This window comes from Oncorhynchus keta, chromosome 21 (genome assembly GCF_023373465.1).
Source record: "Oncorhynchus keta strain PuntledgeMale-10-30-2019 chromosome 21, Oket_V2, whole genome shotgun sequence".
In the NCBI taxonomy this organism is placed as follows: domain Eukaryota; kingdom Metazoa; phylum Chordata; class Actinopteri; order Salmoniformes; family Salmonidae; genus Oncorhynchus; species Oncorhynchus keta.
In genome coordinates, this window is record NC_068441.1 from 40,156,906 (window position 1) to 40,169,221 (window position 12,316).

Here is a 12,316-nt window from a genome sequence, read left to right on the forward strand (position 1 = left end):
AAAGTAGTGCACTATTTAGGGCAGTGCTTCTTAAACGTTTCCTTGGGGAACCCCAAACATTTCACAATTTTGTTGTAGTTCTGAACTAGTTCACCTGATTCAAATAGTCAAGTAATTGATGGTTAGTTGACAAATTGAATCAGTTGTGCTAGCTCTGGAAAATATGAAATACATGGGAGGGAGTCATTTTGAATCCCATATCTTCCAGAGAACCATGCGCTTCCCGAATACATTTAATTTTAGTCCAAGTGAAAAAGACCCTCCAGTTATGGCATTAATGTTAATGCCCACTCTCACTGTAGAGTATTTGATCTGTTTTACGCACTCTATCACAGATAATGATGGTAACACTAATGCTCTTACTTGCATATTAAAAGCTTGTTTAAACTCTAATAGTGGTTCGTGGAAGGGACCAAAATACTTGATTATTACCTCAATGAATACCTCCAATGTCTAAAACCCAAAATGATATTCTCCATCTCCGGTACGTGGTGGTATACTGGATGTGCAGGCTTTTGTTCCAGCCCAGCACTAACACACCTGATTACATTTGGTCTGAAACCGGTGTGTTACTGCTGGGCTGGAACAAAAGCTTTCACATCCAGACTATCATTGCTGCTTTCTGACCTTTTCAACCTTCAACCTTTTCAATTCGCCCAACAATGACCAACAGGGACAGGGGAAACATGGGCAAGATTACCGTCCCCCAGACACCCCCTCGTAGCCACAGGGTGCTGAACTTTCCAAAACACACTGACGTAACGCAATGTGGCAGTCCTGAATTGGTTAGCATGCAGGCTAACTTCTATTAGGCCAACCTGCTCGTCTGGTTAGCATGCAGACTAACTTGTCTTAAGGTTACTACAAACTTCACCCCGTTGATCTATGTGCGTGCGCATGGATGGAGTCTTTTGGTAACATGATATCCTCGCCGCTCCCAATTTCATTCACAAGGGGGCGATAGCTTTTGTGAAAGCCAGGAAGAATTGCCTTTCCATCCTAGTAGAAGCTATCTGGCAGCCTGGCTAGCTGGCTTTAGACTGGCTGAAAACATAGCACGCCAGCTATCCTTTTCAGCGTCGCAAATCTCCATGTGAAATAATCAGATTTAGAATTTAAAAAATATGGCCGACTTTGTTTTTAAATGATAAATGGTAAATACTTTTATACTTGCCAGTGTAACCTAAAACATTATCCCAGTTTGAGTACACAAGCAGCATATCATTCTCATATCAGCTAAAACTAGAATGGCATCATGCTAGTTGGCGACAGCAGGTTCTACTATTTCACAATAGCCTGTAATCACTAGATATTACTTATAAACAAAATATCCTTTTGGATGGATTCCTGTTGTTTGGTTTACTATTTGAGCAGTCACTGAGATTATATTTGGTTATCAATGCAAAGTAGGCTACTTTGATGAATAGCCCACTGTATTATCAGGTTGTAATCAAGTATGTTGAATGACAGAGCATATTACAAGAAGCTGCCCCTTTTTTGTCGAATAATGACATTGCAACAATCTTGCGTCTGCGTCAAGATTGTGGTGAGCTTTAGGCCCACCTGCTTGTCTTTGAAGTGCAAAGAGGGGCTGCAACTTTTTTCCCCTTCGTCTTCACTACTTCACAGTTGTTATGTTCTGTTAATTACTGATGTCCCCATTAAGAATGGAGCACCCTTGTTCATGCGCTGTGTTGTTCTATGTTGTTCTGGTACTAACTTGTTTTAGTAAATGTGAAGCTCCAGTTCAATTTCTTGTATTCAGAGTCTTTCTTATTATATAAATAAGTAAAGAGCTAAGACACAACAACACTTCTGTTCCAAATGAGATCGCTTGCCTCCTCGCACCTCTCATCGTAGTCTGTTGATCGTCCCTCTCCCCGTAGACGTATCAAATGTTATTTGTCACATACACATGGTCAGCAGATGCTTGTGCTTCTGGTTCCAACAGTGCAGTAATATCTAACAAGTCATCTAACAGTTCCCCAACAACTACCTAATACACACACATCTAACAGTTCCCCAACAACTACCTAATACACACACATCTAACAGTTCCCCAACAACTACCTAATACACACACATCTAACAGTTCCCCAACAACTACCTAATACACACACATCTAACAGTTCCCCAACAACCACCTAATACACACAAATCTAACAGTTCCCCAACAACTACCTAATACACACACATCTAACAGTTCCCCAACAACCACCTAATACACACAAATCTAAAAGGAAAGAGAATATGAAGAAATACAGTTGAAGTCGGAAGTTTACATACAACTTAGCCAAAAACATTTAAACTCAGTTTTTCACAATTCCTGACATTTAATCCTAGTAAGAATTCCCTGTTTTAGGTCAGTTAGGATTACCACTTCATTTTAAGAATGTGAAATGTCAGAATAATAGTAGAGAGATGTCAAGCCCTGACCATAGAGAGCAGTTTTTTCTCTATGTTGGTTGGGGCATGAGTGACTAGGGTGGGTTATCTAGGTGATTAATTATCTATGTTGGCCTGGTATGGTTCCCAATCAGAGGCAGCTGTTTATCGTTGTCTCTGATTAGGGATCATATTTAGGCAGTCATTTTCCCATTGTGCTTTATGGGATCTTGTCTAGCTATAGTTGCCTGCGAGCACTACTTTGAGCTTCACGTTTCATTTTTTCGCATTATTGTTTTTGTTCTTTGAGTTTCTCTTCCAAATGAAAGGATGGAAACATACCACACTGCAACGTGGTCCACTCCTAATAACGATCGTGACAAGAGAATGATTTATTTAAGCTTTTTTTTCTTTCATCACATTCCCAGTGGGTCAGATGTTTACATACACTCAATTAGTATTTGGTAGCATTGCCTTTAAATTGTTTAACTTGGGTCAAACATTTCAGGTAGCCTTCCACAAGCTTCCCACAATAAGTTGGGTGAATTTTGGCCCATTCCTCCTGACAGAGCTGGTGTAACTGAGTCAGGTTTGTAGGCCTCCTTACTCGCACAAACTTTTTACGTTCTGCCATCATATTTTCTATGGAATTGAGGCCAGGGCTTTGTGATGGCCACTCCAATACCTTGACTTTGTTGTCCTTACGCCATTTTGCCACAACTTTGGAAGTATACTTGGGGTCATTGTCCATTTGGAAGACCCACTTGCGACCAAGCTTTAACTTCCTCACTGATGTCTTGAGATGTTGCTTCAATATATCCACATAATTTTCCTTCTTCTTGATGCCATCTATTTTGTGAATTGCACCAGTCCCTCCTGCAGCAAAGCACCCCCACAACATGATGCTGCCACAAATGTCCTTCACGTCGATATACGACTCGTTTTTACTATGGATATAGATACTTTTGCATCTGTTTCCTCCAGCATCTTCACAAGGTTCTTAGCTGTTGTTCTGGGATTGATTTGCACTTTTTGCACCTAAGTACGTTCATCTCTAGGAGACAGAACGAGTCTCCTTCCTGAGCGGTATGATGGCTCTGTGGTCCCATGGTTTTTATACTTGTTTGTACAGATGAACATGTTACCTCCAGGCGTTTGGAAATCGCTCCCAAGGATGAACCAGACATGCGGAGGTCTACAATTTCTTTCTGAGGTCTTGGCTGATTTCTTTAGATTTTTCCATGATGTCAAGCAAAGTGTCACTGAGTTTGAAGGTAGGCCTTGAAATATATCCACAGGTACACCTCCAATTGACTCAAATTATGACAATTAGCCTATCAGAAGCTTCTAAAGCCATGACATCATTTTCTGGAATTTTCCAAGCATTTTAAAGGCACAGTCAACTTAGTGAATGTAAACTTCTGACCCACTGGAATTGTGATAAAGTGAATTACAAGTGAAATAATCTGTCTGTAAACAATTGTTGGAAAAATTACTTGTCATGCACAAATTAGATGTCCTAACCAACTTGACAAAACTATAGTTTGTTAAAAATACATTTGTGTAGTGGTTGAAAAACGAGTTTTAATAACTCCAACCTAAGTGTATATGTAAGCTTCCGACTTCAACTGTAAATATATGGATGAGCAATGGCAGAGTGGCATGGGCAAAGTGCAAAAGATGATATAAAAAACAGTATATACATATGATATGACTAATGTAAGATAAGTATACATTATTAAAGTGGCATTATTTAAAGTGGCATTGTTTAAAATTAATAGTGATCCACTTGTTAAAGTGGCCAGTGATTGGGTCTCTCTGAGTTGGTGATTGCTGTTTAGCAGTCTGATGGCCTTGAGATAGAAGCTGTTCTTCAGTCTCTCGGTCCCAGCTATTATGCACCTGTACATACCTTGCCTTTTGGATGGTAGTGGTGTGAACAAGCAGTGGCTTGGGTGGTTGTTGTCTTTGATTATCTTCCTGTGACATCAGGTGCTATAGGTGTTATGGAGGACAGGTAGATGTGCCGTGCTATGGAACTCAAAAGTTTCCACTTTCTCCACTGCTGTCCCTAGTATGTGGATAGGGGGGTGATCTCTCTGCTGTTTCATGTCCATGATCATCTCCTTTGTTTTGTTGACATTGAGTGAGACGTTGCTTTCCTGACACCACACTCTGAGGGCCCTCACCTCCTCCCTGTAGGCTGTCTCGTCGTTGTTGGTAATCAAGCGGGGTGACCCGCTACTGAAGTGGGACTAGGGTGGCCGGTAAAGGTGATCTGATCCTTGACTAGTCTCTCAAAGCACTTCATGATGACAGAAGTGAGTGCTACGGGGCGGTAGTCATTTAGTTCAGTTATCTGAGGAACGTGGCTAGGGATGTCGGCCATGACAGCAGCCTTGCGAGGGTTAACACGTTTAAATGTTTTACTCACGGCGGCCACCGAGAAGGAGAGGCGCAGTTCTTGTTAGCGGGCCACGATGGTGGTTTGTCTGGAAGCGTGACGTTGGTGTCCGTGACGTGGTTGGTTTTCTTTTTGTAGTCCGTGATTTCCTGTAGACCCTGCCACATATGTCTTGTATTGCGACTCCACTTTGTCCCTGTACCGGAATTTTGCTTGTTTGATTGCCTTGCAGAGGGAATACCTAAACTGTTTATATTCAGGCATATTCCCAGACCTCTTTCCATGGTTAAATGCAGTGGCTCGCACTTTCAGTTTTGTGCAAATGGCACCATCCATCCACGGTTTCTGGTTAGGATAGATTTTAATAGTCACAGTGGGTACTACATCTCCAATGCACTTCCTTATAAATTCACTCACCAAGTCAGCATATAGGTCGATGTTATTCTCTGGGGTTGACCAGAAAATATCCCAGTCCGCGTGATCAAAACAATCTTGAAGCGTGGATTCAGATTGGTCAGAACAGTGTTGAATGGTTCTAGTCACTGGTACATCGTGTTTAAGTTTCTGCCTATAAGATGGTAGGAGCAAGATGGCGTCGTGGTCGGATTTACCAAAGGGAGGGCGGGGCAGGGCTTTGTATGCATCACAGAAGTTACAGCAGTGGTCTAGTGTATTACCCCCACATGTAGTGCAATTAATATGCTGACTTAGATTTCAAATTTGCTTTGTTAAAATCCCTAGCTACAATAAATGCATCCTCAGGATATATGATTTCCGGTTTACATAGAGTCCAGTGAAGTTCCTTTAGGGCCATATTGGTGTCTGCTTGAGGGGGAATGTACACAGCTGTGATGATAACTGACGAGAATTCTCTTGGAAGGTAACATGGCCGGCATTTGATGTGAGGAATTCTAGGTCGGGTGAGAAGAAGGACTTGAGTTCCTGTATGTTGTTATGATTACACCATGAGTCGTTAATCATGAAGCATATACACCCGCCCTTCCTCTTCCAAGAGAGGTGTGTATCTCTGCCGGTGCGACGCATGGAGAAGCCCGGTGGCTGAACCGATTCAGACAACATATCCCGAGACAGCCATGTTTCCTTGAAACGGAGAACGTTACAATCTCTGGAAGGCAACCCCCTTGCTCTAATTTTGTCTACCTTGTTGTCAAGAGACTGGACATTGGCGAGTAGTGTACTCGTGAGCGGTGGGCACTGTGCACGTCTACGGAGCCTGACCAGGAGGCCGCTCTGTCTGCCCCTGCCGTCGTCTTGGGTTGGCTTCTGGGATTAGATCCATTGTCCTGGGTGGTGGTCCAAACAGAGGATCCGCTTTCGGGAAAGTCGTATTCCTGGTCGTAATGTTGGTAAGTTGACATTGCGCTTATATCCAATAGTTCTTCCTGGCTGTATGTAATAAGACTTAAGATTTCCCGGGGTAACAATGTAAGAAATAATACATAAAAAAGCTAAATACTGAATAGTTTCCTAAGGACTCGAAGCGAGGCGAACATCTCTGCCGGCGCCAACTACCCACCGTGATGTCTCCAAGGTGGTTTGTTCCATTCCCCCTAGCGACTGACTTCCATTTTGTGTCCAGCGGCTTCAGTTCTGTTTTGGCGTCCTTGAGACGCAACTGCCAAATCATCAAAATGCAGTTGGAAATATTTTGTGCTTACTTACCCCAGGGTAGCCATATTATTTTTTGGTATTTTTTTACTGTTTTTCTCTCCCAACAACCCTATTCAAAGAGCACTGCCTACTTGTCTCAGCAACACAGCTTATTCAGAGCCTATTCAAATTAAGTTTCAATTTGTGAGGCTGGTAACTCTAATTACTGTATCCTCTGCAGCAGAGGTAACAGAGTCTTCCTTTCCTGTGGCGGTCCTCATGGGAGCCAGTTTCATCATAGCGCTTGATGGTTTTTGCGACTACAGAATTGACTGACCGCCATGTCTTAAAGTAATGATGGACTGTCGTTTCTCTTTGCTTATTTGAGCTGTTCTTGCCATAATATGGGCTTGGTCTTTTACCAAATAGAGCTATCTTCTGTATACCACCCCTACCTTGTCACAACACAAATGATTTGCTCAAACGCATTAAGTAATGAAATTCCACGAATTAACATTTAACAAAGCACACCTGTTAAATGCATTCCAGGTGACTGCCTCATGAAGCTGGTTGAGAGAATGCCAAGCGTGTGTCAAGGCAAATGGTGCCTACTTTGAATAATCTCAACCAGCTTTTGTTGAACCCTTTTTTTGGTTACTACATTATTCCATATGGGTCTCCCAAGTGGCGCAGCGATCTAAGGCACTGCATCTCAGTGCTAGAGGAGTCACTACAGACCCTGGTTTGATTCCAGACTGTATCACAACCGGCCGTGATTGGGAGTCCCATAGGGCGTCGCACAATTAGACCAGCGTTTTGCAGTTTGGCCGGGGTAGGCTGTCATTACTATTTCCGGGAGCATCAACAGTGTAATCTGCCTACCTGGTTTACATTCAGATAAAATTGAGAAATGAACTCAACTCAGTTTTTCTAGATCATTCTATCGAGCCCATTTTGCATCAGAATCCACTTCCTGCTCTGCACACAGCTTGTGTTTTTGTGTTTGTTCATAAATATTCCCGCAGCAAACTGTCACACCACATTGTCTCATTTGAATAAGTCAGCGAGTATTTATACAGTCTTTGCATTGACTGCAGTACAAACTACATGTGTAATTACACCTATCCATTCCTTTCAGATCTCTACATAGAATTAAAACACAAATTAAACTGTATTGTCCAACAAAAGATCTAAAGCAATCTGTTAAGACCAGTTAAGAACATATAAGACCAGTACCATTCAGTTTAAGACCCTCACCTAGCGATGCTCCAGTCAGGTTCGATCTTGAAGATGGTGGGGTCATCGGTGTAGTTGAATTTGACCTCTGGGTTTCTGAGCTCAGCTGAGTTGATGTCCACCATGACGGGGGTACCTCCAGGACTCTGACCTGCCGGTGTCACACACACCATCTCCCTGGCACTCCGCCTGGAAGGGAAGAGTGAGTGTGTAACATGAAGGAAAAGCATGTCATGTCACACATACATGCTCTAACTGAGAAGAGGGCCACACGAGGCACACTCACATACAGAGAAAAAAATAATAACACCACACGTAACCTTTGCTCTGTAAAGATCTTCAACAATGCTAAACATGACACACACACACCCAACCACACAAGAACTCTAAGGGAGTTTTCACACATTGTTCTGAGCTATAGTTTGAATCATAGTTCGGTTATTTGTATTTTTAAAATTTTGTCTGGTTGGTTTTACATTACCAAATATCAAACAAACTAAAATGCCTAAACAAAACCACATTTTCATGAAAGTCATTAGTTTATTGGAGAAAAATGCTCAAGTTAAATCGATCTATGACTGTCAAAAAGCATAACATGTGTGTCCCAAACTTCATATTACTTTCGCTTTTGTCTTCCAACAACATCCAGGAGGAAAAAGCGTAATAGAAACTAACTGTGACGTGAATAGTGAATTTATTCAGTAGACTATATCCCTGGTACAGACTCAGTCTCCCCAAATCTCCACTGGATGCGCTGCGTTGCTACTCAAAGAATGTTTCAGAGATAATACGTTATGGTACTGCATGCATTTCATCAAATGCTGTCAATACTGCGCGCCTCTGGTTATTTTCCTGTGTTTGGTCTCTACTGCATTCTCATCTGCAGCAAACCGCACCATGGTATGAAATCGGAACCGAGACCACCCTTTTTGAGGGAACCACGGAGCATTGTTCAGTGCGCTGGCGCTTTCGGGAAAAACCCTCCAAACCAATTTGGTGTGAAAGCCCCATAGGAGCGCCAAGAGTAGCAGAGTCTCTTTCTCCCTGAATGATCTGGAGTGTCAGCTGTCTCTTTCTCCCTGACTGATCTGGAGTGTCAGCAGTCTCTTTCTCCCTGACTGATCTGGAGTGTCAGCAGTCTCTTTCTCCCTGACTGATCTGGAGTGTCAGCAGTCTCTTTCTCCCGGACTGATCTGGAGTGTCAGCCGTCTCTTTCTCCCGGACTGATCTGGAGTGTCAGCCGTCTCTTTCTCCCCGACTGATCTGGAGTGTCAGCCGTCTCTTTCTCCCTGACTGATCTGGAGTGTCAGCCGTCTCTTTCTCCCTGACTGATCTGGAGTGTCAGCCGTCTCTTTCTCCCTGACTGATCTGGAGTGTCAGCCGTCTCTTTCTCCCTGACTGATCTGGAGTGTCAGCCGTCTCTTTCTCCCTGACTGATCTGGAGTGTCAGCCGTCTCTTTCTCCCTGACTGATCTGGAGTGTCAGCCGTCTCTTTCTCCCTGACTGATCTGGAGTGTCAGCCGTCTCTTTCTCCCTGACTGATCTGGAGTGTCAGCCGTCTCTTTCTCCCTGACTGATCTGGAGTGTCAGCCGTCTCTTTCTCTCTGACTGATCTGGAGTGTCAGCCGTCTCTTTCTCCCTGACTGATCTGGAGTGTCAGCCGTCTCTTTCTCCCTGACTGATCTGGAGTGTCAGCCGTCTCTTTCTCTCCGACTGATCTGGAGTGTCAGCCGTCTCTTTCTCCCTGACTGATCTGGAGTGTCAGCCGTCTCTTTCTCCCTGACTGATCTGGAGTGTCAGCCGTCTCTTTCTCCCTGACTGATCTGGAGTGTCAGCCGTCTCTTTCTCCCTGACTGATCTGGAGTGTCAGCCGTCTCTTTCTCCCTGACTGATCTGGAGAGGAAGCAGTCGCTTTTTCCCTGAATGATCTGGAGTGGCAGCCGCCTCCTTCTCCCTGACTGATATGAAGTGGCAGCAGTCTCAGAGACTGCCAGTCATCACAATGTGATGCAACCTCCTCCGACATGCAGCCAGCTGTGCTGTGTTCTGAACGTTTTTTGTGGTTTGGCTTTGTTAGCCAAACGTTGCACTCTGCGGAGTGGGTTACTTCCAACGCCTTGACAAAATGTTGCGTTGGCAAAGCAGACATCCAAATGATGTAGCGCGTGTTTGTATATCAGTATAATGTGAGGGATCCTGTGACGGTATAGTTTTTGTGTGTGTGTGTGTGTGTGCGCGTGCGTGCATGCGTGTGTGTGTGTGTGTGTGTGTGTGTGTGTGTGTGTGTGTGTGTGTGTGTGTGTGTGTGTGAGTATGTGTGTGTGTGAATGTTTTCCTACATTATCAGGACATGAATGTCCTGACCAGAAAATTTTGAAAAGTCTGGACTGTTTTCATGACCTGAATTTGTTAAAATTCTATTTTAGGCATAAGGGTAAAGTTTAGGGTTTGGTTTCACCAAGTCCAAGACCTGTTGAAGCCGCAATGAATAACAGATTCATTACATGGAAAATCAAAAAATCAAAAGGAAGTTAGTTCTTAAGTGTCTGTCCTATATCTGAGAGATATTAAGAAAGATTTGAATATTTTAGTTAATTTTTTACATGCATTTAACCCCTTAATATCAAGGATAATTTTACTATTTGATTAAAAAATATATAGATAAAAAAGAATACATTTTTATTTCATTTGGCTTTACTGCTATTAGCCCATACAAATGCATTGGATAACAGAGTCACTACATGGAACAGATAGTCCCCTCTAAATACATTTTTCATTTATATTTAACCCCTTATTTTTGGCACTAAACAGTCTCCCTATTTAGTGCATTCAGAACGTTTTCAGACCCCTTAACATTTTCCACATTTTGTTCCGTTACAGCCTTATTCTAAAATGGATTAAATGTTTTTTTCTTCATCAATCTACACACAATGACGAGGAGAAATACATGCTTTTAGAAATGTTCTTTTAAAATACCATATTTACATAAATATTCAGACCCTTTGCTATGAGAATCAAAATTGATCTCAGGTGCATCCTGTTTCCATTGATCAACCTTGATTGGAGTCCACCTGTGGTAAATTCAATTGATTGGACATGTTTTGAAAAGGCTGTCTCTACCTGTCTATATAAGGTCCCACAGTTGACAGTGCATGTCAGAGCAGAAATCAGGCCATGAGGTTGAAGGAATTGTCTGTAGAGCCCCGAGACAGGATTGTGTCAAGGCACAGATCTGGGGGAAGGCTACCAAAAAAATTGTCTGCTGCATTGAATGTCCCCAAGAGGACAGTGGCCTCCATCATTTTTAAATGGAAGAAGTTTGGAACCAACAAGTCTCTAGAGCAGGCCGCCCGGTCAAACTGAGCAATTGGGAGAGAAGGGCCATAGTCATGGAGGTGACCAGAGTTCCTCTGTGGAGATAACCACCCAGAAGGACAACCATTTCTGCAACCTTCCACCAATCACTCCTCATTAAAAGGTACATGACAGCCTGCTTGGAGTTTGCCAAAAGGCACCTAAAGGACTCAGACCATGATTGACCAAGATAGAACTCTTTGGCCTGAATGCCAAGCGTTACATTTGGAGGAAACCTGGCACCATCCCTGCTGTGAAGCATGAGTGGCAGCATCATGCTGTGGGGATGTTTTTCAGTGGCAGGGACTGGAGACTAGTCAGGATCGAGGGAAAGATAAATGGAACAAAGTCCAGAGAGATCATTGACAAAAACCTGCTCCAGAGGGCTCAGGACCTCAGACTGGGGCAAAGGTTCACATTCTAACAGGAAAATGACTCTAAGCACACAGCCAAGACAACGCAGGAGTAACTTCGGGACAAGTCTCTGAATGTCCTTGAGTGGCCCAGCGAGAGCCCGGAATTGAACCCAATCGAACATCTCTGGAGAGACCTGAAAATAGCTGTGCAGTGAAGCTCCCCATCCAACCTGGCAGAGCTTGAGAGGATCTGTAGAGAAGAATGGGAGAAACTCCCCATATACAGGTGTACCAAGCTTGTAGCGTCATAGCCAATAAGATTTGAGGCTGTAATCGCTGCCAAAGGTGCTTCAACAAAGTACTTTAGCAAAAATAAAAAATAAAACAGTTTTTGCTATGTCATTATAGGGTATAGCGTGTAGATTGATGCAAAAAAAAAATGTTTTTCAATCCATTTTGGAATAAGGCTGTACTTTCCGAATGCACTGTACTCCCTTTCATTTTTCCAACTGGTACCGGGGGAATTTCAGATGAGTGATTTTGGCCTGTGAGTGTCCTTGAGCAAAAATCGAATCAAATAAAATCACATTTTATTTGTCACATACACATGGTTAGCAGATGTTAATGCGAGTGTAGCGAAATGCTTGTGCTTCTAGTTCCGACAATGCAGTAATAACCAACAAGTAATCTAACTAACAATTCCTGAACTACTGTCTTATACACAGTGTAAGGGGATAAAGAATATGTACATAAGGATATATGAATGAGTGATGGTACAGAGCAGCATAGGCAAGATACAGTAGATGGTATCGAGTACAGTATATACATATAAGATGAGTATGTAAACAAAGTGGCATAGTTAAAGTGGCTAGTGATACATGTATTACATAAGGATGCAGTCGATGATATAGAGTACAGTATATACGTATGCATATGAGATGAATAATGTAGGGTAAGTAACATTATATAA

General features: G+C 42.8%; 1 protein-coding gene across 3 annotated transcripts in view; it reads right to left on the reverse strand.

The window, feature by feature from the left end:
* The window catches only part of LOC118399705 (plexin-A1-like), a 365,392-nt gene that overhangs the window by 52,263 nt on the left and 300,813 nt on the right, over positions 1-12,316 (reverse strand). For all 3 annotated transcript variants that reach the window (XM_052473927.1, XM_052473928.1, XM_052473929.1), the window contains exon 16: positions 7,658-7,825. In XM_052473927.1, the coding sequence (XP_052329887.1) occupies positions 7,658-7,825 (168 nt within the window). The remainder of the gene's footprint in view (positions 1-7,657; positions 7,826-12,316) is intronic.